The sequence below is a fragment of the Canis aureus genome, chromosome 16 (assembly GCF_053574225.1).
Source record: "Canis aureus isolate CA01 chromosome 16, VMU_Caureus_v.1.0, whole genome shotgun sequence".
Classification (NCBI taxonomy): domain Eukaryota; kingdom Metazoa; phylum Chordata; class Mammalia; order Carnivora; family Canidae; genus Canis; species Canis aureus.
In genome coordinates, this window is record NC_135626.1 from 7,834,523 (window position 1) to 7,860,362 (window position 25,840).

Genomic DNA, 25,840 nt, shown 5'->3' on the forward strand with positions numbered 1-25,840 from the left:
AAGTTCTCCCTGAAGAAAGCTAGAATTTCCTCTGCATTGGTTTTCCTAATGACTGTAGAAATGGTACTCTGATTCAGGTTTGGGAAGCATTTTTTTTTTTTTTTTTTTATTCACAAGAGACACAGGGAGAGGCAGAGACACAGGCAGAGGGAGAAGCAGGCTCCCCGCAGGGAGCCCAACATGGGACTCGATCCCGGGTCTCCAGGATCACACCCTGGGCTGAATGAAGGCGGCGCCTTTTTTTTTTTTTTTTAAAGGCAGTCTGTGAAGTGCTATTTTGTTTTACATACATGAATTCCTTTTTTATATATTTATAAATGTGAAGTTAACATCACTGTTTCTGTCCCAGTGTCCTGTGTAACACTTGGGTGTGGAGTACAGTTGAAGGAGGGCTTAGCAGATACAAAATCTGACCAGAGATCTTAACTGCTTTGCTTGGGTCATTTAGGTAAACCTAGGACAGTTTGAGTGGTAGTGACTTTGGACACTGCATTTGACACTTTTGAAATACAGCTGTGCTCTTCTTCATTAATGGTATGTTTCTTGTTCTTATAACATTACTCAAGAGGTGTCACTTTACAGACAACTGAATATTCCATAGGCTGTATTGCAATTTAGATCTGCCTACTGTAGTTTTGAGAACACCTGCCATGCCGGATGTCTTCTGAGAACAGAGAATGGAAGCCCAAGTCCCTGATTTGGTTTCATTGACTGGGATCACTTGTAAGCTCTCTGAAAGTTCTTGCTGGGTCTGGTCTCCCAAGCTGCCAGCCTATGCTGTTCATATCCTGAATGGCAATTACCTGCCCAATGGGAGAACTGTCTGAAAGCACCTCTTAGGGATGATCTTTCTGTGGCCCGCTAGAGGGCGCGCTTGTGTTAATTCCAGTGAGTGCTTCTGAAAAAACGGATAAGGGGAAGTTTTTACACTAGTTACTGAATCCCTGTGGCAACTTACGGGTTGCTTTGCTTTATAAAAGTCAGGACAAAATTAATTTTTATGGAATTTTAATGAAGAGAATACATAAAAGGATTTATTCAACATTGGGCAACATTGATTTTTGACCATCAGCATCTTAGTTTTAAGTCAAAAGTTACTGTACAGTGTTATAAAGGGAGTAAAAGCAGTGTGCATCTCTAGGAAGTACTGCAGTCTAGGTTTGGAGTTCACCTACAACCAGAAGATGGTGAGTGGAAAGTGGAGATAGGGGATGTGCCTTTAGATTATATGCAGGTCAGTGTGTGCCTCCACACTGACCCTGAAGAAGCATCTCAGGTGGTGAAAGACCAAACAAGATCTCATCTGATAGCACATATGACCCCCACTTAAAAATGAAGAAAGCTCATAGGAGCTTCACTATGAATCAGAAATAGGCTTAAGCGTTAGGTGCAAAGCAACCTTTTAGAGAATGGGTTGGACTGATGATGAAAGAATGTGGATCCAGAAATTTTATTTTCAGCATTGAAACCAGTCCTTTGGGTTACCATTTTGCTCATTGTCTCTATGTATGCTCCTCAGGACAAGGAAGAGTGTCTCGCCTGTTGTATACCAGCACCTAGAACTGCACTCGGCACATGGACTCAGTAAATGTTGAATGAAATTAGTTTGTAGAAATGCATATTAGAGTTCTGATCCAATTGCCCAATTTTAAGCTAGAGAATGGTGACGCGCAGGAAATGATTAAAGCGTGAACAGAAAGCAAAATCTCCAAGGAGAAAAATCAGGAGAGGATCACACGTGAATAAAGGGGAACAGGGGTGTCCAATGATTAAAGAATGATACTACAAGTCAGGACTAAGTCTGTCACTACTACCAGAAGCCACTATCTAAAAACTACCATTTTCCCATCCAGCTGAAATATTTCTGAAAAATTGTAACCATATAATAACTAGATCACAACACCTGTAGTGTGGCTGTGGTTTTCTAATAACAAGAGTGAGTTCTGAGAATCAGTTGTCTGACATTTGGTGAATGGTTACCCTCAACAGTACAGTGGAAAAAATTTTCATGGGCTTTGCAGCAACCTCAATCTGGGCTCAAATGGTGACTTTGTCACATACTAACTAGGCAAGGGGCCTTGAGTAAGTCCCATCTCTGAATCTTCCCTCAGCTGTGCAATGGGGGATGACATTACATGCTTCACTGGGCTACAGCGAGGATTAAATTAGACAAGCCTAACAGTCAGTGTAGAGTAGGCGCTGGGATGAGTGGATCTCCTTAGAAATGGGTATATCCCAGGCAGGTCACAGGGTGACCACAGAGGGGCTGGGCTGCTTTTCAGTTGCAGGAGGTGGGTCCCGCCAAGCATGGGTCTGGGGTGACTGGCTCATTGGCTAGCTCTGTAGGCCTGGCCACCCAGCAATTGGCATCTTCTCGGCTAACAGGGTGTTTTCATGAGAATACATTTATGTCTGTGAAATGAGGTCGTTTCATCCTCCAGGCTCTTTCCAGCTCAGACCTGGTTGCGCCTGGCTTAGAGTCTGAGAGGTGCCTCATACATGCGGTTTCTTTAACGACTGAGCCTCCGGAAAACCCAAAGAAACCATGAATTCGTTAGCAATATGTTGGGTGTTTTCCAGCCATTTGTGTTTTCGCTAGTGATAATATTTATGCTTCCTGGGGAAAAGGTGAGAATTTGGGGAGAGAGGGCAAGGCACCAAAGACCTTGGTTTCCAGGAACCGGCCAAAGGTTCTTCCCTGAGAAGAGGCGGCTTAAGGAAGTACTCCAACTCCGGTTCTAAAACAATCCAATCCGCAGTTTTCCCCTTGCTTTGGCTGCTCGCCGGCCTTACTCCCCGCGCAGGACAGACATTGGCCAGCCCTACGCGAGGCCGGCGAGAGTCCACCGGCTCCCAGGAGGGCGGGCCCGAAGCTCAGGAGCCGGGAGCAGAGGGCAAGAAGTCGCGGGGGCGCCGAGGCAGGGGCGGGCGCCGCGGGACTACAGCTCCCGGCAAGCGCTGCGGCCTGCGCCGGATGCGGTTGGCTGGGAGCTCTAGCCTCGCCGCCCTCACCAGCCAATGGGACGCAGGAGAGAGACCTGACCCGGATTCTCAGGGACCAATGGCCGTGCAGGGGAGGCGGGGGCTTCCTCACCACTCACCTTGCGCTCGGAAAAACCACCTTTAAAAGGTCGTGCTGGGCCAAGTTCTGGCGGGCAGGGAGACCCGAGGCGAAGGGCACGGCAGCGTCCCCGAGAGCGGCGCCGGGAGAGCCCGGGTCCCCGCGAGGCGCGCGCCGGACGTCGCCGGGGGCGGGGTCGGGGGCGGGGCCTGGCCTCGTTGTGGAGCGGCTCCTAATCCATCATGGCGGCCGCGGGGGTCGGTGTCGGTCCCTGAGCAGCGCTGGAGCCGGAGCCGGTTCCCGGGTCCTGCGGCTGAAGAGCCCCTCCGCTGTCCACGGCCCCCACCTGCGGGGGGAGGCTGGGTCCCGCGGCGGAGTTCCGGGGATGTGACTGCCTGGCGGCGGCGGCGGCGGCGGCGTCTGTGCCAACGTCCGGAGCCGGGGGAGGGGGTGTCTCGGGCAGAGACCCCCGGGCTCGGGGCAGCTGAGGCGGCCGGGCCTCCTCCCCCTCCGCCCGCCTCCCGCCTTCCGGGCCGCCACGGCCCTTCCTCCCGTACAGCCCTGCCCCGGCTCCGGGACACTGGGGGTGGTCTCTGAGTTCCTGAGGCGCGGAGGAGCGACGCCCCGAGTAAGCCGCCCGCGCCCCGCCCCCGCCCCGCAGCCTGCCCCGTACCCCGCGCCGCCCCTGCTCCCGCGCCCGGCTCCCGGCTCGGCCGCGGAGCCCCCGGTGCACACCCCCGCGCTGTCAGGTGGCCTCCCCTTCCCCCCCGGTTGCTCCCGGGAGCCTCCAATGCCCTGACTCCCTCCAATGTCACCTACGGTCCCGTTGGCCTCCGCCCCGACAGAAACTTTAATGCAAAGGAAAAGCCTGGACTGGTTTCACAGGCCTTTTAAAAAGCGGACTTGAAAAGTTGCTGGCAACGCATTCCTTGTCGCCGGAGTCGAGGGCAAGCTCTCGCTGAAGCCCGGGTGACCCGGGTCCTTTTCCGGAGCGCAGGGTAGGGAAGCAGGAGCGGCAGCTGGTTGGGCAGGAAACTTGTTGGGAAACGAAGAAACTGAGATAGGGGGTGACTTCCACAGGAGAAGTTCTGGAGAAGCATCCAGAGACCATCAACATTCCCTTTATGTGTGGGAATCGAAATGACTTTAGTGTTACTGACCCATCTACGAGCATCCCTGTGAATGTTTGTTTTTCTTCTTGAAAAGACAGAAACTTACTCAGCCAGTAAAAGACACTTAAACTCAAGGAACTTTTGGGTAGCACTGCAAGTCAGGTTACTTCAGACTGATAAACTGCAGAAGTGATTGGAACTCCTGTTTACATATGTCCATCTAAAAAACTGCTTCCTTTGGTTACCGAAGATGTCCTTTTTTTTCTTTTTTTTTTTTTTTTGTGATTGACCTCAATTACTGACTCGTGGAGATCGGGTGAATGTGAAATCCCACATATATACTGTTTTCCTTCCAAGCCCACTGACCATTCTGGAAGATCTCGAACCCTCTTCTGGAAAGGGGTGCCTATCATTACTTTATGGGGCAGCAGCCTGGCAAAGTTCTTGGGGACCAAAGAAGGCCAAGTTTGCCCGCCCTGCACTTTATCAAAGGAGCAGGGAAGAAGGAGTCATCGAGGCATGGGGGTCCACACTGCAATGTTTTTGTGGAACACGGTGAGTGCTCTCCAAGCTTTCTGGTCGTGTTTTTCCGTATGTGTTCAGCCTAGGAGGACCTAAGGGTTCTGTGAACGACAGTACTTGCGTCCAGCTGTACTTAAAAAACTTCTCTGATTACAGTTTTCTCTTAGTTTGCGGTGGAACTTTGTATAAGAAGAGGTTACTTGGAGACTCTGGATGGCTTTATTCAAAAATCTCTTTGAGTTGTTTCTTTCTTGCCTAATTCCCCTTCTAACTCACTGTTGACCTTAGATAAGCCATTTTACTCTTCCAGTTTCCTGAGGAGATTGGACTTAAGTGGTTTCTCAGGTTCAGAGTCCATGATCCTGTTCTAAACCCCAGGCATGGGCTCTGCCGGAGGTACCTGGATCCTTTACTGCTTTATCCACGCAGAGCTTTTATCCTATCCCCAGAGTGGCTCGTGCTCCCCAGGAGGTTAAGAACCACGGATTCTAGTTGACACTATTATCCTTGACCTTTTCAGTCATAAGTAGGACTTGATAATACGCCCTTTGGAGCTACGTGGGAGAAGTTGAGTGGGGAAGCAGCATCCCTTGTGAATTGACAATACCCACCTTCTGGTTATTTTACCTTACACAGGAGTAATCGTTTCCCCAGGAATGGAGCCTTAGCCTCCCCTCTCCCTGCTTCGGATGACATTTGGGGCAAGAAAGGTTGTCTTTGATATTTTTATGAACATGGTTGGCATTTGATTGCAGACAGTATGTGTTAAGCTGTACACTCCCCATAATTCTATGTGAGCTTTTAAAGCTAAGGGCCAGGGGATCCCTGGGTGGCTCAGCGGTTTGGCGCCTGCCTTTGGCCCAGGGCGGGATCCTGGAGTCCCGGGATCGAGTCCCGGGATCGAGTCCCAGGATCGAGTCCCAGGATCGAGTCCCGCGTCGGGCTCCCGGCATGGAGCCTGCTTCTCAGACCTCCTCCTGTGTCTCTGCCTCTCTCTCTCTCTCTCTCTCTATGTCTATCATAAATAAATAAATAAATCTTTAAATAAAATAAAATAAAGCTAAGGGCCAGCCCTCAGCCAATTAATTAGGGTCCTGTTTGTACTGTTGTAGCCTGACATTTTTTCAGACTGTGTACTTTATATTGAAATATTGATCCCACCCACTCGATAAGCAAATGAAGGATGAGTGCAGGTGGCACTCAATCTCAAATGCTTAATGCTAATAATGGGTGACCACAATAAACAAAGGTCTCTGTTGCATAAACTTGCATTTGGCTGTTGAGGTTTGTTTTTTTTTTTTTTAATTTTTATTTATTTATGATAGTCACCAAGAGAGAGGGAGAGAGGCAGAGACACAGGCAGAGGGAGAAGCAGGCTCCATGCACCAGGAGCCCGACGTGGGATTCGATCCTGGGTCTCCAGGATCGCGCCCTGGGCCAAAGGCAGGCGCCAAACCGCTGCGCCACCCAGGGATCCCTGTTGAGGTTTTACTTACAGAAGAATATTTACCTCATCTAAATGATTTGAGTACTTGAATAGTATTTTTCCTTGAAATACTAGTTACATTTTAGCACTGCTTTTAGGCAGATATGGAGATTTGTTACATTATGGTGCTTTCCCAGTTCAGGATGTATAAAGTAAATTATTTACATTTTTAACTAGTGATGATGATCTTGCAGCCTTAGATAATGAAAATTGGTACAGACTTTTTGTAGAGCTTTGGCTAAACTTATCACAACTTAAAATGCATATACAAATAACTCAGTAATCTCACTTCAGGAAACTTCTTGTACAGAACAGTATATAGTTCCATAGGTGTCCCTGATACCCTTTCCAAGAAGGTTGAGAGGTCAAACCTGTTTTCATATTAATGCAGTACTTAGATGTTATTTGCATTCTTTGCACAGATAGTGTAGAAGTCACACAGACTCCTTAGTGTGAATTGAGGTTGTAGCACCTCACTGTACTAGTAGCCATGGTGTTCATGGATGCGCTCATAAATAAATAAATACATGAAATAAAAATTTGTTTTTCACTTAAGAATGTCCTTGATGAAGCAGTAGAAAATATTAGTTTTATTAACTGTTGACCCTTGCATGGGTTTTTTTTTTTTTTTTTGGTACTCTGTAGGTTGAAATGAGAAGTACAGGTAAAGCACTTCTGCTGTGCACTGAGGTATTACAATTATCTCTAGGAAAAGCAGATGGGCAGTTGTTTGAGTTGCAAGCTGTACTGGCTGCTTTTTTTATGAACTATCATTTTTTCTTGAACTACCACCCACAAACAATGGTTATTCGGGCTAAAAAAGAGTATAAAGGAGTCTTTCAGGGAAAACAACTGGTTGTATATGTTGCCAGTGATAAAATTTTAGCTTTCCAATGAAAATTAGGATTTTGGAAAACTTGTATCTGCTATTGTGATGTAGGGATTAGTCGTGATATTTAAAAATGTGATATTTTGATGAAATGAAATGTATTATTCAGAAAATCGACATAATCTAATACACCAATGTTTTCTAAGTGATCAATACATGACTTTATAAAATCACACACAGGTAAAAGATCTATCCAAAGTGCAAGATGGACCAATGGATTTTAATGTAACAGAATACAGAAGTTCCTTGATACAGTTTTAGATTCTACATCACAACTAGCCTTTAAGAAACTACCACTTACAGGGGATCCCACGTCGGGCTCCCGGCATGGAGCCTGCTTCTCCCTCTGCCTGTGTCTCTGCCTTTCTCTCCCTCTCTCTGTGTATCTCATGAATAAAGAAATAAAAAATCTTAAAAAAAAAACAAAACAAAAAAAACTACCACTTACAGAGTTTTGGTGTAGCTTCAAAGTCTACAGTTATCTAAAAAGGCTACTTTTTGTGGAAAACAGTTATTTTCTAGTAATAAAATTGTTTTTAAGTGAAGAAATAAAAATTTACATTTAAATTTCTGATATGGTAAACATTGGTGAGATAGCCTATATAAATAAGAGCTCGTTGGAGGTCCTCTGTAATTCTCAAGAATGTAAAAAGGTCCTGAGATTAAAAAGTTTGAGAACTGCTATTACAGGGGGTCTATCACAAAGGCACACAAGGCTGTTTTTTGAAGGTGAACCGTAAAGTACTAACCCTGAAAGGCATCCAGGTAGTGGTAAGTGGATAACAGCAATTTGAAGATTAGTTAGAATGGTATGGGAATTGGGATTTAGGCGGAAGGGGAGAAAACTTGCACTTTTTATTTAGCATTTATGATTTCTTTCTATGACAAATTTGTGTGATTTTACAATGCAAAAAATAGAGCGATATTAAAACTGAATTGATGGCAGCACAACCAGATAGTCACTTCTTTGCAGCAGTTTTTTTTTATGAAAGGATTTGTCTAAGTCAGTGAGTTTTACTGAAGACAAATCAATTTCTTGGACCTTAGTTAGGTATTCTTTTTCTAGGGCAACACAGTTTTATTTTGTGTTACAAATTGTTCTTGATCTTTTACAGGGTGATCTTTCTAAGAGTTGGTTAATATCCATATAGGTTAGAATAAAAATCTTTCAGTCATAACATAGAGTATTGGATCAGACATGAATCTGGAAGCCAAAGATACTGTTAGATGAGGGTGACAGTGGTGAATCTGGAAGGAGAGGGCAGATGGCAGTTTTTTTGCTAGGATCAGTCAGAGTAATAAGGGTTTGTCATGTGTACAGGGAGAAAAATAAAGGAAACCGTGATATTATTTCTTGTATCGTATGTTCCTTCCAAATTTCAGTGTCTTGACTCAAGAAAATTCACTTTCAGGAGAGTTGGTAAAAGAGGAATAAAGCATTCACTAGTAAACCTCTTTTCCTTAGTGTTTCCTTCTTTCTTCAACAAATATTTATTGAACTGTGTATCAGGTAATGTTTTAGTCATTGGTGATACATTAGCAAATAAAAAAGGTCCCTGCCCTCTTGGAATTTACATTCTAGTGGGAGGAGACAGACCATAAATGAGTTACATAGGTGAAATATAAAGTATGTTAGATGGTAGCAGGTGCTGGGGAGAAAAATAACGTAGAAAAGGGGGATGGGGATGTTGGGAGGTGTGATTTTTAGTTAGGGAGTTCCTCCTAAGAAAGTGGCATTGGGAGGGTGGTGAGGGGACAAGCCTTGGAAATAATGGGGTAAGAGCATTTCAGGCAGAGAGAATCAGGGTGCAAAAGCCCCAAGGCAGAGCTTGTTTAGCTTGCTCAAGTTGAAGCCCAGGGTGGTTGGAATGGAGAGCAAAAGGAGAGTTGGTAGGAGGTAAAATGGTGGTGGGGAGAGAATGGCTGGAGAAGAATGTGGCTTTGCTGACCATTTGAAGATTTTGACTTTGACTCATGTGGCTTGGGAAGTTGTAACAGGCCCTGATTTATGTTTTATTAAAATGTCTCTGGCTACTGTATTCAGAAGGAAAGCAAAGAGGAGGCAGGAGTTCCACTGGGGGGTTGGCTGCACTGATCTGGATGGTGAAGGAGTCAGATTCTGTGAATACTGGAGGCACCTGGATTAGACATGAGATGTGTGGAGTAGTATGTGAGAGTCAGGGGTGACTCCAAGGTTTTGAAAAAATGGAGTCACCTTTTACTGAAATGTAGGCATAGAGGAGTGAGGTTTGGTGAGGTGGGCTGTGTGGGATGAAGATCAAGAACTGCTTTTTGGGCATGTTAAGTTTGGGATGCCTAGTATTAGGTGTCCAGACAGATAGGTCACATATGCAGCCAAGTCTGCCACTGTGAATTCAGGGAAGCAGTCGAGGCTGGAGAGGGAATCTGGGAGTCATTAGGTTATAGATGCTATTTAAAACTATGAGAGGATGATAAACTCAAGGGAGAAATCTCCCAAGTACCAACATTTCAAATATGTAAGGTGACATTTGTGGTTTATGAAATTAAGACTTTACATTTTTTGGAGGGGTGGTGACATTTAACATTTCTCATGGAAATGATTTTAACTCATTTTTAAGTTTTAAATTCTGTTTCTCTGAGGATTTTCCCCCCAAATCAGAAAGTTGCAGATGTTTAAAACATTTGCATACAAATTTTCTTATTATTCTTGGTACACTAAGTATTTTAAACATAGAATAACCATTTCAGTTTAAAAAGTTTTGTAGGTATGCTTGGCTGGCTCAGTTGGTAGAGTATGCAACCCTTGGTCTTGGAGCCATGAGTTCAAGCCCCATGTTGGGGGGTAGAGTTTACTTAAAAAAAAAATTAAAATTAAATGAAAAATAAAAAATTTTGCATGCTTTTCTAGTTCATGCTTTAAAAAATTGAAGTTTTTTTCCTATAAATTATTTCTGGATTTTCTTTCTTTCTTTCCTTTCTTTCTTTCTTTTTTTTTTTTAGATTTTATTTATTTATTCATGAGAGACAGGCCGAGACACCGGCAAAGGGAGAAGCAGGCTTCCTGCGAGGAGCCCAATGTGGACTTGATCCTAGGACCCTGGGATCACGATCTGAGCCAAAGGCAGACACTCAACCACCGAACTACCCAGTGCCCCTAAAGATTTCTTTTATTATTTTTTTGAGGGAGAGAGCGAGAGTGTATGTGAGCAGGAGCAGCACAGGGAGAGGGAGAAGCAGACTCCCTGCTGAGCAGGGAGCCAATATGGGTCTTGATTCCAGGATCCTGGGATCATGACCTGAGATGAAGATGGATGCTCAACAGACTGAGCCACCCAGGCACCCCCAGTAAAAAACTTTATTGAAGGTAATAGAGTAGGTATTTGATAAATCAACACTAATTCCCATCACTGTTAAATTGTACTAAGTATCCATACACATCAGAAGGTGGGAGACAGCGCAACTATGGATTCTTACAGGTACTGAAGTTAAATCAGTCAGATTCTTAAAAAGAGGATGTTTGGAAAGATTATATTTATGTACTTATGTTAGGAATTCAGCTATGAACTGTAGAAATGTGGAATTGTGTATAGGTATATATATATATATATTTTTTTAGGTATATATTTTTAAGGCTGTTATTTCCCATAGGTGAATATATTTTGTATGGCTCTCTAAATTTTCATGAAAAGTTATTGCTCATTTTATGAAATACGCTTATAATATAGAAGAAAAATAGGAATTTCAGTTGTGATTAAAGGATGATCAAAATGACTTAACCAAAAGAATTTTTACCTTAATGAAGTATTCTATCAAAGAAAATATAACAATTGGAGAAAACATGAAATCATTTTTTGTTAAGGACTTCACTTGTGCTTCAGATCTCCATGTGATATACGCTGGTGTGTTGTGATGTGTGTTGCAAATGATGCGGTTTTTTTGCATGGGGGAATAGAGATGAGTTCACATGCTTGAGCTGAGAATTATACCCATAGGAATATATCAAACACATTATCTGGGTCTGGGGGGGAAAGGTTAAAATTGCTCCTTAGAAGATGAGCTGCAATAAAAGAAAGCACTCCCTGAAGGCCTCCTTTTATGCATATTCTGGCCTTCCCTACCTCCTTGCCTCTTTGGTGGTTGTACCCTGACTTTACCCTTCTGTGTGTAAACAGAACCTGCCTGCCTTTTATTTATTTATTTATTTATTTATTTATTTTTTTTTTTTAACAAGCTTTAATTCACTTTTATTTTTCTTGTATAAAACTATGTGGTGGCCACAGCTGGAGCCTGGGTCCTCTGCACGGAGACTCTGGTGTGGGTCTTTACAAGATGGTCAGTGAATTCCTGATAGGGAGACTTGGTGAACACAGTCTCTTTCCAGAGATCAGGGGTGAGATAGCTGTAGGTCTTAGAGATCGCATCAAAAGTAGCCTTGGCAAAGTTCCCCAGGGTGGCAGTGCAGCCCCTGGCCGAAGTATAGCAGTCGTCAATACCAGCCATCATCAGTAGCTTCTTGGGCACAGGGGCCGAGACAATGCCAGTGCCTCTGGGGGCAGGGATGAGACGCACCAGCACAGAACCACAGCGACCAGTCACCTTGCATGGGACAGTGTGGGGCTTGCCGATCTTGTTCCCCCAGTAGCCTCGTCGCACGGGGACAATGGAAAGCTTGGCCAGGATGATGGCCCCACGGATGGCAGTGGCTACCTCCTTGGAGCACTTGACGCCCAGACCCACGTGTCCGTTGTAATCTCCGATGGCAACGAATGCCTTGAACCTGGTCCGTTGGCCAGCACGGGTCTGCTTTTGCACGGGCATGATTTTCAAGACCTCATCCTTGAGGGACGCCCCCAAGAAAAAGTCAATGATCTCAGATTCCTTGATGGGCAGAGAAAACAGATAGATCTCCTCCAGAGACTTGATCTTCATGTCCTTGACCAGGCGGCCCAGCTTGGTGACGGGGATCCACTCCTTGTCCTCCGCCTTGCCTCCGCGAGCTCCGCGGCCCCGGCCCCGGCCCCGACCACGGCCACGCCCGCGGCCCCGGATGCCACTGCCGAAGCCTCCGCGGAAGCCGCCGCGGCCTCCCATTCCGGGGCCCCCGGGGCCTCCGGGCCCTCCCGCAGCACCGGCGTCATCCGCCATTTGGTGTTCTCTCGGAGAAGAAGCCCTGTCTGCCTTTTAAAGCTCTGCTTGGGTCCCACTTCCTTCTTGAACATAAATTTTGATGTGCTTCTTTATTTTATTACTATTGTTTTTAAAGTGAACTCTGTCCCCCAACATAGGGCTTGAACTTACCACCCTGAGATCCAAGAATCACATGCTCTACTGACTGAGCCAGCCAGGCGCCCCTGATGTGTTGTTCTTGAAGTGTTTAATTCCCAAATATTTGGGGAGTCTAGATGATCTAACTGATTTCTAACTTAATTCCATTGTGGTCAGAGAATATCTTCTGTAAATTTCAATCTTTTGACATTTACCGAGACTAATTTTCTGGCCCCACATATGACCCATCTCACTGAATGTTCCATTTGTACTTTAAAGAATATATATTCTGCAGTTGTAATTTTCTGTAAATGTAAATTAGATCAAGTTGGTTGATAGTGTTGTTTCAGATCTTCGACATCCTTATTTTTTGTCTGCCTATTTTATCTGTACCTTTGCTGAATGTCTTTGTGGTCTTTTTTTTTTTTTTTTCCATTGAGAGGTATTAAAATTCAGCAGCCATGATGATGAATTCTTCCCTCCACCCCCTTTAATTCTATTAGTTTTTTTAGCCTTTAAAGCAATTATTAGGAAACAAGAGAAAGACTGGGGGTGGGGGACACCTAAGCATTCAACTCAAGAAGCTAAAGGACAAAGTAGTCCACAGTATGCAGAAGTAAGAGAGTAGTAACAATGAAAACAGAAATTAAGAAATGGAAATGTCAATAAAGCCAAAAGGAGACTTGGGAAAGCATCTGTAGAATAGACAACCTCCTAGCAGGATTGATGAAGAGAAAGAAGAGGCAGGAGCAAGCGAGCGGGTACTTAGGACAGGAATGTAACTGCAAACATGCCGTCAGTTTGTTTCATGTATTTGGAAGCTCTGTTGGGTCAGCAATATTATGGCGTTTTTCTTTCTGTTGTTCAGTTTGGGTACTTTCTGTTGATCTCTCTTTAAGTTCACTAACCCCTCTGCATTTCCTATTATCAATCTCCTTATGATTCTCATTTCAGATGTACGATTTTCAATTTTAAAATTTCCATGTGGTTTTTTTTTTTTTTTTGATAGTTTGTATTTTCTTTTTAATATTTATTTATTTATTTGAGAGAGAGCACGAGTGCCCACAAGCAGGGGTAGGGGTGGGATGGGAGTGGGGAGAGGGAGAAGCAGGCTCCCCTCCACTTCAGCACGGAGCCTGACATGGGCTCCATCCCAAGACTCCGAGATCATGACCTGAGCGAAAGGCAGATGCTTAACCGACTGAGCCCCTGAGGCGCCCTGAGTTTGCATTTTCTAACATTGAGTTTGCATTGAGATTCACCGTCTTCTCACCCCTCGGGCCCATCTTTGCCTCCAAATTCTTAAAGATATTTATTTATTTTATTTTTTAATTAATTAATTAATTAATTAATTAATTAATTAATGATAGTCACACACACACATACAGAGAGAGAGAGAGAGAGGCAGAGACACAGGCAGAGGGAGAAGCAGGCTCCATGCACCGGGAGCCCGACGTGGGATTCGTTCCCGGGTCTCTAGGATCGCGCCCTGGGCCAAAGGCAGGCGCCAAACCGCTGCGCCACCCAGGGATCCCCAAAGATATTTATAATAAAGAGCTTGTCTGGTAATTTAAATGTCTGAGTGATCTTGGGGTCTGTTTTTATGGATTGCTTGTTCCTCTACATTGCAAGTCAATGTTTTCATGCTTCTTTGTGTGTTTACTAATTTTTTATTCTGTGTCAGATATATGTATGTTACACCATGGGGATCTTGTCTTACTTTAGAGCGGCTTTCTTTAAAATTTTTTTAGAGAGGCTTTCTTTTTTTTCTAACGAGCAGTTACTGGCCTGTTTTTTTGACCCTGTCAGGCTAGGTTTTATGCCTTGTTAGAGGGAGTCTGTTTTGGATTTATCCTTACTCTGGAGGCATGGCCCTTACTCTAGAGGGCGTTCTTTAGACTTAATGCTTGGCCTTTCTGGGATGTCCAGTAAAGGACAGAGGTGCTCAGCAGGTCATCCCCGTACTGGGTGAGCTGACACTTTAGTGTCGGCATCGAAAGCGCTCCACTGTCATAGCCACTGCCATCTGTTTGTTAGACCTTCCAGAATCTCACCTTGCATGTGTGCTACCCAGCCCTCTGCCAGGGACGCAGAGCCATCCCCCCCTCTTCCATGCACTGCCTGCCCCGGAGCACTTCCCCCCTACTCAGACAGTCTGCCCTACACGTTCTAGCTGTCTCTGTAGCCTCCAGGCTTGAATCCCCATCTGTATCTGCTTCCTCAGTTCCAGGAGACTGCCACTCTCCCGTTTGGGCTCCAGCTCCCTGTACTGTGGCTGGGAAGATGCCCCAAGGCAGGAAGGTGGAGGTGACAGGCAGCTCAACTTGTGTTTTTCTCTTCTTGTGGATCACAGTCCTGCACCACCATTGTTTAATGCCTGGAAACAGCTATCTCTAATATTTCACTTAGGGCAAAGGACATCTGATAGGACAGTTCCAATTGCTTTACATTCTTTACAAATTTTGATGTCATCAGTGTTTTAAGTGCTAGCTTTTTGTGTGGTTGTGTAGTGGTATCATTGTGGCTTTGATTTACTAGCTTTGATGATTCACTGAAGTTAAGCACCTTTTCATATGCTTATTGGCCATTTCGACGTCATATGTATGTGTGTGTGTTGGTGTATATATATGTGTGACCTATCCGCTCACCTCTTTTGTCCATTTTTAAAGTTCTGTTTCTTATTGATTTGCAGGAGTTATTTGTATATTCTCTATACAGGTCTTTTGTTGGCTATATTTACTACTGTTATCTTCTCATATTCTGTGGCTTGCCTTTTCACTTTTAATGGTGACTCTGAGAAATCGGTTTTTATTTTTAATGTAGTTCAATTTAACAAATTTTCTTTAAGTTTGGGTTTTTTTATGTCATTTTTTAAAAATTTATTCATGAGAGACACACAAAGAGAGAGGCAGAGACACAGGCAGAGGGAGAAGCAGGCCCCATACAGGGAGCCTCATGTGGGACTCGATCCCGGGACTCCGCCCTGAGCCAAAGGCAGGCGCTTAACTGCTGAGCCACCCAGGCGTCCCTTTTTTATGTCTAATGTAAGAAATCTTTGTCTACCCCAAGGCCATGAGGAAGTTTTTTTTTTTTAATTAAGTTTTAATTTTAACTCCAGTGTAGTTATCATATAGTGTTATATTAGTTTCAGGTTTCATGAGAAAGTTTTATTTTATTATATTTCATACACAGATCTACAGTTCACTTGGAATTGACTTTTCTGTGCAGGGATGATAGGTTTACTTTTATTTTTTCCATATTGACCTAGTTCTTTAATTGAAGAGTACATTTGCTGCTGCATAAATTAGGTATCGATATATGTGTGGGTCTGTTTGGGAACTCCTTACTCTGTTAATTTGTTCTGTTTGTCTGTCCTTGCACCAGGGCCATACTACCTTAAATACCATAGCTTTAAAATAAGTCTTAATACCGTGTGGAGTAAGACCTCCAGTTTTATTCTTCAAGATTGTCTTGGCTTTTCTTTCTCCTTTGAATTTACAAATACATTTTAGAATCAGTTTTATCAATTTCCTACCCAAATAAAAATACCCACGGGGATTTTCTACTAGGATTACACTAAATCTATAGATTACTTTGATCCTAGGAATAAATAATAGAATATAAAGAATTCTTACCGATAAAAGCAAATCACTTCAGGAGACATTTTTTCTTTGTTAATCATAAAGGCTGAGTGATTCCTATAAGTTGTTGAAAATTTCAAAATATCTGCTTTTCCAGATTCACCTTTCTGTGTACATGTGTGGTTTTTTTTAAATTCTATTTTTCTTTGATATTTGGTACTTGATTCCTTGAAGGTGGAGACCATGTTTATGATCTCTGCAGGTCTAGAATTATATTTTTTTCAGACTGGATGCTCGGTAAGTATGGAATTGAATATCATTGATTATGTCAGTGCCCACTCTGTATCATGCACTGCCCATCTGGGGTAGTACAGCCAACTACCCTGGAACAAGGGGACAAAATAGCCAGCCAACAGAAGGCTCTTTGTGTACAGTTTACAATCCTAAGGACCACCATTGGCCGTCTGCTTGGGAAAATGGTTGCCGCCTTTGAACCAACAGTGTAGGGGTGGGTACAGCAAATGGGCTGGGGCAAGTGGGCGCCTGTTCAACTTGATCATGGCTGTTATGCTGTGAGGAGACCCCTGCTGGAGCCTGCAGTGCCTTTCATCTCAGTTCTTCTTTTTTTTTTTTTTTTAAGATTTTATTTATTTATTCACAAGAGACACAGAGGGAGAGAGAGAGAGAGGAAGAGACATAGGCAGAGGGAGAAGCAGGCTCCACATGAGGAGCCCGATGTGGGTCTTGATCATTCATGCATGCATGCAAAGTGTTTTTATTTTTATTTTATTTTTTAAAGATTTATTTATTTATTTATTTATTTATTTATTTATTTATTTATTTATTTATGATAGACACAGAGATTGAGAGAGAGGCAGAGACGCAGGAGGAGGGAGAAGTGGGCTCCATGCCGGGAGCCCGACATGGGACTCGATCCCGGGACTCCAGGATCGCGCCCTGGGCCAAAGGCAGGCGCCAAACTGCTGAGCCACCCAGGGATCTGCAAAGTGTTTTTAGAATTACATTGCTGAAGGCTCCTAGGTGGCCCAATACTGCTTCCCCTGGTTGTGTGCGCGCTCTCTCTCTCTCTCTCTAGAATAAATAAATAAAATTTAAAAAAAAAAAGATTACATTGCTAATTTGTTATAGAGCTGAGGTTGAAATCAAGTCCTTTTCTTTTTAAAATACTTTTGGATTTTTAAAAACATTTTATTTATTTACTTTAAAGTTTTTTAGATTTATTTATTTGAGAGAGAGAACGTGCTCGTGAGTGGGGGACAAGCAGAGGCAAAGAGAATCCTCAGACAGACTCTTGCTGAGCCGGGAACCCAACTCTTAAGCTTGGTCCCAAGACTTGGAGGTCATGACCTAAGCAGTAACCAAGAACTGGCCACTCAACCAACTGAAATCAAGTACTTCTTGATAGCTTGAGTATTTTTTCTACCAAAAACATGTCGTTTTGAAGATAAACTAATCCCCTTGAAAAGGTTCACAACACTGAAACAAGGGGGGTTTAGAGTTAGAATTTATTTCAATAAAATTTTTATTTTTTCACCACTTTGTGGTGTATGTTTTTGATACTGAATCTAATAATGAATGCACACAAATACCCAGTCTAAAAGCCATGTCCTTCACCTGGGATGTCCTTCAATCTCAGGGCTGGAAAGGAGATGGAGGCTAGCTCCTAGTCTGTGCTTGGGTACAAGTCCCTACATTACACAAGTGGCTGCTCTGTTATGGTGAGTGCTAGTTGTGGGGGTTGCCTGGCACCCACAGAAGCCACAGCAGACTGGTGGTAGGAGAGCAGGAACACCAGTCACCCCTTAGGAGTGCAAGTTTTGGCCAAAACATGTGGCCAGAACAGAAGAGTGCAAAACCTTACCTGTCCTCAGATGCTTAACAATTGAGTATCGAAAACAAGAGTAAAGTAAGAAAAATGTAGTGAAAGGGAAATTAGCTAAGGGCCTAGGAGAAGGGACAAAGTGGGTTGGTTGTGACTGATGAGTGCCACGGCTACTTGCCAGTGCATAGCACCAGTGTCATGGGGGTAGTGGTATGTCTGGCCTAGACTGTCTCTGGCTGGAGGCTCCATGCCCTTCACAGACCAGTTGTCAAGAGAGCGGAACATGGCCATTTGCCCTATGGTCTTAGTCATTTGTTGTGGTGTGGGGTTCATCTGAGACCTACCAAGGAAACGTGTCATGTATGTTTTCTGGTTGTCCCTGGTTTTGGCTAAATTCTTAGGATGGCCATTTGTGAAGAGTATTGGTACTTTTTACCACTTCACTTACATGCTCCAGCTGCAGTGGTGTCATTTTCAGATGTATGCTCAGTAGTGAGGCAGATGGCATGCACACATGGCTTTTCAGTTTTCCACCCAGCACAGCATACTCTCCTGACATACTTCTGAGAAGCACTGACGAGTACATTTCAAACTTTTTCTCCACTGGCTGGAATTTCCAACAAAACACTTCCGTCTCTTCTGAAGTGCATTAGAAAGTTGGAAACTGTTACTTGATTCACAGATGGTGGGTTACATATAAATAACCCATCTTAGATAGAAACCAAGTATTGTCGTATATTCCTTACCTTTTATGGCTGCCACTTGCATGCTTTCTCTACACTAGGCACTGCGCAGAATCCTTGACATATTATTTTTAAAAGTTACCAAACCATGCCAGGGCCCTTAATTTGAAATGCAGTCTGAGTTTGGGATCATGTAGCTTAGAACCCTCTGATGGTTCTCATTACCTAGAACAACAACCTCTGTTTTTTGTAAATAGTTACATATTCTTCTCCCTAATAATTTTCTGAGCAAACGTATTGTTCATGTATGGATATTTGCCAAAGTTGTGTTTGACGCTGTCAGGTTGGATGTTTCCCAGTTGTTTGCTTCTCTGCAGACAAAGTGGGCAAGGCGTCAGGGTAGGAAGGTGGGAAGGATACTGTCCCTTCCCTGTAATTGTCTAGCGTGCAGGTAGTTCTATGTTGACCTGCTGAATGGAGTGCCTGTTTTGATTTATATTTTTCTGTAGAAGGGAAAAAACCTCATACAAATGATAGCAAAGTCCTTGAGACCTCCTTGGTCCTCCCTTCTTCCTTTTTGCCCACGTTGTCTGGCTCCTGATGGAGATGGCAGTGCCAGGAACGAGGGGAGAATGACTCTCACATTGAGGGTTCTTACCCTAAAGTCCCTTCCCCCTTATTTCAGCTGGAATTGTTTTGATAACCAGTCTCAGTTCTTTTCTTTGAAATACATGTGGGGAAAATGTTGATTAGTGTGGGAGTTTGTCATTTTTGATCTAGTGAAATTCCACAATTGTCTGATTACCAAATCCCTGCCTGTTTGGTTGTGGATAAAATTCTACATTTAAAAGAGTAGAATTTGTTACTACTCCCAGCAATTGAAGATCAGGTAAATAAATGAAGTGGGCTGGATGCGTGAGACTTGACAGCGTGGCATGTAAGTTAAGCCAAACCTTTCTAGAAATGAGCATCCAGAGTGTGGAATTTTGTATAGGGGTTTTGCTTCACTTTGACAATTTCCTGCTTCTGTGTCTATCTCCTAGTCAGATAGGAAAGCAGGTTTTATCTGAATGCAGGTCCAGCTTACCACTTACAAGCAGTACTAGGGAGTAGACACTAGCATGTATGTAGTAGGTGTTAGTTGAGCAAGTCCTCTCTGCATTGTGAGATTCTGGAAGATGGTGAGTCTTTTTAACTGGAATCTCTGTTTTGTTTTGTTTTGTTTAAGATTTTACTTACTAAAAAATAAAAATAAAAAAAAAAAGATTTTACTTACTTATTCATGAGAGACACAGAGATAGGGGCAGAGAGAGAGGCAGGGGAGCCCGATGTGGGACTCAATCCCCGGACTCAGTCCTGGAACCCTGGGATCATAACCTGAGCTAAAGGCAGATGCTCAACCGCCGAGCCACTCAGGCACCCGGAGTCTCTGGTTTTTGATTTGCAAAGTGGGAGTCATAGTTCTTTTTTTTTTTTTTTTTTTTTTTTTTTAACAAATGCGATGCAAATAGTTTTTTTTTTTTTTTAATTTTATTTATTTATTCATGATAGTCACACAGAGAGAGACAGAGAGGCAGAGACACAGGCAGAGGGAGAAGCAAGCTCCATGCTGGGAGCCCGACGTGGGATTCGATCCCGGGTCTCCAAGATCGTGCCCTGGGCCAAAGGCAGGCGCCAAACCACTGTGCCACCCAGGGATCCCGGGAGTCATAGTTCTTATTTGATTTACTCCTGCTGAGAGAATGAAATGGGATAATAAATTAAAAATGCCTACGAGTGTCTGGCACTTGGTTAGGCCCTAACAAATAGTAATTATTGTTGCTATTATTGTTTATAATTCTAAAATAATATATATGTCAGTAATAAGGAGCAGGCCCAAAAGGACCAAACCAGAGGCAGATTAAGAAAGAGGTTCTAGTGGTAATAACATTGTGATGAACAGTTTGCCTGTGACAGGGTTGTACTATGTTGGTAATTAAGGGTTATCGGGGCTCCTGGGTGGCTCAGTCAGTTAACCGTCTGCCTTCAGCTCAGGTCATGATTCTGGGGTCCTGGGATTGAGCCCTGCATTGAGCTCTCTGCTTAGCAGGGAGTCTGCTTCTCTCTCTCCCTCTACCTGCTGCTCTGCCTACTTAATGCTTTCAAAATAAATAAATAAAATTGTCAAATAAATAAAATCCTTTTTTTTTTAAATAAATAAAATCCTAAAAAAAGGATTATCTATGAAACCTGTGGGTTATATCTGACCATATAGTGATATTGGAATGCAGTGCTTCAAGAAAATTCTGGAGAAAACTCTTGCTTGAACTGTAAGTGTTTTTAAAAAGTACTTCTTACAGTGGTTGGAGGGTACGAACTATAGAGATGTTTCTGTCCTTCCACGTGAAATCAGCACTTCTGGTGTTTTTTTCTGAGGATTTCATTGGGGTCTGGGCCTTCAGTCCATTCTTGCTGTGAGAGGCAGCATCTTCTGACCAGGTAACTCCTCTTCACTCCTTCCTGTAACTTATTATTTCTAGAGGACAAAGTTATGTAATCCTTAAATCTGTTCCTCCTTGTTTAGCACACTTATTCTTTTGGCTTTTTTCTTTTTTTAAAGAATTAATTAGTTAATTAATTAATTAATTTATTTATTTATGAAAGACAGAGGCAGAGACAGGCAGAGGGAGAAGCAGACTTCCTGCGGGGAGCCCGATGCAGAACTCAATCTTGGGACCCCTGGATCGTGCCCTGAACCAAAGGCAGACACTCAACTGCTGAGCCACCCAGGTGTCCTGAGTCCATATAGGTTTTATTTATGAATCTAGATTGGAGCTAGGTTGGGGAAACCCTGTTTGGTCTGTAATACATTATGGTTAGTTTGCTAGAGGTAAGTTCTGAGGTTTGTAAATGTGCATGGCTGTCAGCCCAACCTAGAATTACACAGTAAAACAAGCTTAATTTTCCCTGGTCAGAAGGATTTATTGTACAGACAAAAGCCTAAGAAATTTACTGGTTCTTATATTTGCATTTTTTCTTTATGTTGTGATGGATAATTCTCTTCAAGACTTTCTGGGAATCTGTCAACTTAAAGGAACTCACAGAAATTTAAAGTAAATCTTGGGCAGCCCCGGTGGCACAGTGGTTTAGCGCTGCCTGCAGCCCAGGGCGTGATCCTGGAGACCCTGGATCGAGTCCCAAGTCAGGCTCTCTGTATGATGCCTGCTTCTCCCTCTGCCTGTGTCTCTGCCTCTCTCTCCCTCTCTGTCTCTATGAATAAATACATAAAATCTTTAAAAAATAAAAAAAATAAAAAAATAAAGTAAATCTTATGCTCTGTGTGCCCCTCATGGCTGCCCCTGGGCAAGCGCTGACTGCTCTTGTCACTGTATTTTGTCTTTTATGAGTATGTCCTATAAATGGAGCCATCCAATATATAACCTTTTAAGACTGGCTTCTTTCATTGGGCCTAATACCTTTGAGATCCACGCAAGTGTTGGGTATAATAATAGCTTATTCCTTTTCTTTTTTGGAGTCGAAGACTTAATATTCTTACTCATTTATATATTATTATTTAAATTTTAGGTAGTTAACATACAGTACATTGTTGGTTTGTGGAGTAGAATTCAGTGATTCATCACTTACATACAATACCCAGTGCTTATCATGACAAGTACTCTCCTTAATGCCCATCCCTCATCTAGCCTATCGCCCCTCACCTCCCTCAATTAACCGGCAGTTTGTTCACTACGGTTAAGAGTCTCTCATAATTTGTTTCCTTCTCTCTCTTTCCCCCATCCTGTATGTTCATGTTTTGTTTTTTTAGATTCCACATGAGATCATATGGTGTTTGCTTTCTCTGACCGACTTATTTCACTTAACACAATATACTCTAGCTCCATCCACGTCATTTCAAATGGCAAGATTTCATTTTTTGATGGCTGACTAATATTCCATTGTGTGTGTGTGTGTGTGTGTATCACATTTTCTTTATCTATTCATCAGTTGATGGACATTTGGATTTTCTCCATAGTTTGTCTGTTGTCAGTAACACTGTATAAACATTGGAGTGCACTGGATCATAGGGTAGTTCTACTTTTAACTTTTTGAGGAACCTCCATTTTGTTTTCCAGAGAGGCTGCACCATTCCCACCAACAGTGCAAGTTCCCTTCTCTGCATCCTCACCAACACCTTTTATTTCTTGTGTTATAAATTTTAGGTATTCCAACAGGTGTGAAATGGTATCTCATCCTGGTTTTGATTTGTACTTCCCTAATGGTGAGTGATGTGTTGAGCATCTTTTCATGTGTCTGTTAGCCATCAGGATGTCTTCTTTGAAAATTGTCTATTCATGTCTTCTGCCCATTTTTAAACTGTGTTATTTGATAAACTCTGTAGATTTTATTTATTTTTTAAAGTTTTTTTTAAAATTTTTATTTATTTATGATAGTCACAGAGAGAGAGAGAGAGAGAGAGAGGCAGAGACATAGGCAGAGGGAGAAGCAGGCTCCATGCACCGGGAGCCCGATGTGGGATTCGATCCCGGGTCTCCAGGATCGTGCTCTGGGCCAAAGGCAGGCGCTAAACTGCTGCGCCATCCAGGGATCCCCAACTCTGTAGATTTTAGATACTAACCCTTTATCAGATACGTCGTTTAGAAATATCTTCTCCCATTCTGTGGGCTGGCTTTTAATTTTGTTGTTTCCCTTGTTGTGCAGAAACTTGTAATCTTGATTAAGCCCCAATAATTCATTTTTGCTCTTGTTCCCAGCTTGTTCCTTTTCATTGCTGAGTAGTAGTCCATTGTATGGATATACTGTAATTTGTGCATTCATTCTTTTGTTGAGGGACATTTGGGTTGTTTCCAGTTTTTTTTTTTTAAGATTTTTTATTTATTCATGAGACACACACAGAGAGAGGGAGAGGGAGAGGCAGAGACACAGGCAGAGGAGCCTAACATGGGACTTGATCCTGGGTCTCCAGGATCATGCTCTGGGTTGAAGGCGGCACTAAACCACTGAGCCCCCCGGGCTGCCTTGGTTGTTTCTAGTTATTGATGATCATGAATAGAGTTGTTATACTTTGCATAAAGTTTTTGTAGGAACACAAATTTTCAGTGTACTTAGCATATTAGTGTCCTAGAGCTGCTGTAACAAACCACCACAAACTGGGGGGCTTAAGACAGCAGAGATTTCTTTTCTACTGTTCTGGAAGCCAGAAGTCTGAAATTAGTATCGTTTGGCCAAAGTCATGGTGTCAACAGGGCCACACTAGCTGCAGAGGCCCCAGAGAAGAACCCCTTCCTTGCCTCTACCAGCTTCCAGAGGCCACCGGCATTCTTTGGCCTGTGGCCCCCTCCTCACATCCCTCCAAGCTCTCACTTCCATTGTTACTATCCTCTTCCGGTCTTAGAGTCACATCTCCCTTAGCCCCCCTTGTAGAAGGACCCTTTGTGATGACATTTAAGGCCCATCTGGATAATCCCCCCCATCCCAAGATCCTTGACTAATCACATCTTCAAAGACCCTTTTTTGCCATGGTAGGTTACAGAGGCTCTCAGGGGTAGACTGTATATTGTTTAGAGGGGCATTTTCTTAGCCTACCACATGCCAGTAAAGACCTAGGTGTGGATGGATATTACTGGGTCATGTGATAAATATATATTTACCTTTATTTGAAGCTGCCCAACTGTTCTGTGGAGTGGCTCTTATTATCCATCCCTCTAGCATCCTCCATGCTAGAATTCTTGACATCCTCACTAGAACTTGGTATTATCAGTAATTTTTATGGTAACCATTCTAGTAGGTATCTCATTATGTTTTAATTTGCATTTCCCTGATGACTAATGATGTTCAGCATCTTTTCATGTGAAAACTTCATACTTCTTAATTTTCCTTTTTATTACCTTCATAAGTATGAGGAAGAAAAGAGTGAACCAAAATAGCTAAAGGAAGGCCATCATTGTCTCATGGCAGAAGCTTGCTGAGCAGCATGTTCTACCGGAGAGTGCAGAGACACAGTACAGATCTGTTTTCTTCTAGTTTCTCTTGCCTGTTAAATGTCCTTATAAAGTTTTGTCTGAGATGATGATATGCTTGATTCTAATCTAGGAAATGACTATTACCTAGTTTCATAATTAATAAAAAAAATCTAAATCATGCTGATTCTCTACCAAATTACTATTTTTTTAATGAAAAATCTTTAACAAGCCACCTCAGCACCATGAAATGATACGGGCTTATCTTTTTGCTGCTGTCCAGCTGCAGTTCACACTGATTCAGTGTTGCTGTAGATCACTTTAGGGACATTAATCATCTTTTAGACTAGATTTTAAATACTTAACCATTTCCTTTTTTTTTTTTTAAAGATTTTATTTATTTATTTGAGAGAGAGCCAGAGAGCACAAGGAGGGGAAGCAGAAGAGAGAGAGGGAGAAGCAGACTCCTTACTAAACAGGGAGCCTGATACAGGGCCCCATCCCAGGACCCTGGGATCATGACTGGAGCTAAAGGCAGATGCTTAACTGATTGAGCTGCCCAGGCGCCCTGAACCGTTTTTCTTTTGAAGCAATGGTTTATAGTAATAAGTTGTGCTAAATTCTTTTTTGGTCCTTGACTAAGTCCAACACTCTAGCTTTTGTTGCATGAGATCTTAAAGAGTTATGTGGAGGAAGTAAGTGAATGCTGGTGACCATTATCTGATAATTAAAAACCTCAGTTCAGAAACACATGGCAGAATAGAATAAAATGAACTGATGCAAAATACATTACATATCTTTAGGGTATCTTGTTGTTTTTAAAATTTTTTTATTTTATTATTTTGAACTCACAACCCTGAGATCAAGACCTGAGATGAAGAGTAGGACACTTAGCCAACTGAGCAACCCAGGTGCCCTTAGAGTATTTTGTTATTCTAATTGTGCTGCTTTTAATATTAGCATTTGGGTACTGGGCAATATATGGAAGTGTTGGGTCATTGTACACCTGAAACTAATATGATAACTACACTGGAATTAAAAACGACGACAACAGGGCAGCCCCGGTGGCGCAGCGGTTTAGCGCTGCCTGCAGCCCAGGGCATGATCCTGGAGACCCGGGATCGAGTCCCGCGTCAGGCTCCCTGCATGGAGCCTGCTTCTCCCTCTGCCTGTGTCTCTGCCTCTCTCTCTCTCTGTCTCTCACGAGTAAATAAATAAAATCTTAAAAAAAAAAAAAAAAAGAAAGTAGAAATACTATTAAAAAAAAAAAAACAATGACAAAAAAAATCTTTTTCCCTAAAAAAAAAAAAAAAAATACATTGCAGTTGAACATAAATAAATAGTACCCAGTTTCAGTCTCTGGAAATTGAAAAGCCCATTATTAAAAATAGTCATGGCTCAGAAAACAGGATTACATGGCATTTCCTTGCTCACCTATGAGAATCCACCCCCTCCAAAG

General features: G+C 42.9%; 3 protein-coding genes across 3 annotated transcripts in view; 2 read left to right on the plus strand and 1 right to left on the minus strand.

The window, feature by feature from the left end:
* The first annotated feature begins 2,883 nt into the window (after positions 1 to 2,883).
* On the plus strand, positions 2,884 to 4,025 carry LOC144285684 (uncharacterized). The gene has a single exon (XM_077851083.1). The coding sequence runs from the start codon at positions 3,870 to 3,872 to the stop codon at positions 3,966 to 3,968; it is 99 nt and encodes a 32-aa protein (XP_077707209.1). The 5' UTR covers positions 2,884 to 3,869; the 3' UTR covers positions 3,969 to 4,025.
* A 427-nt stretch (positions 4,026 to 4,452) lies between these two features.
* The window catches only part of ABL1 (ABL proto-oncogene 1, non-receptor tyrosine kinase), a 142,946-nt gene continuing 121,558 nt past the window's right edge, over positions 4,453 to 25,840 (plus strand). The window contains exon 1 of the mRNA XM_077851078.1: positions 4,453 to 4,728. Coding sequence (XP_077707204.1) covers positions 4,593 to 4,728 — 136 coding nt within the window. The 5' untranslated portion in view covers positions 4,453 to 4,592. The remainder of the gene's footprint in view (positions 4,729 to 25,840) is intronic.
* Positions 11,281 to 12,215, minus strand: LOC144285680 (small ribosomal subunit protein uS5). Its single transcript, XM_077851077.1, has one exon. It carries the CDS (start codon positions 12,195 to 12,197, stop codon positions 11,316 to 11,318), a length of 882 nt encoding a protein of 293 aa, XP_077707203.1. The 5' UTR covers positions 12,198 to 12,215; the 3' UTR covers positions 11,281 to 11,315.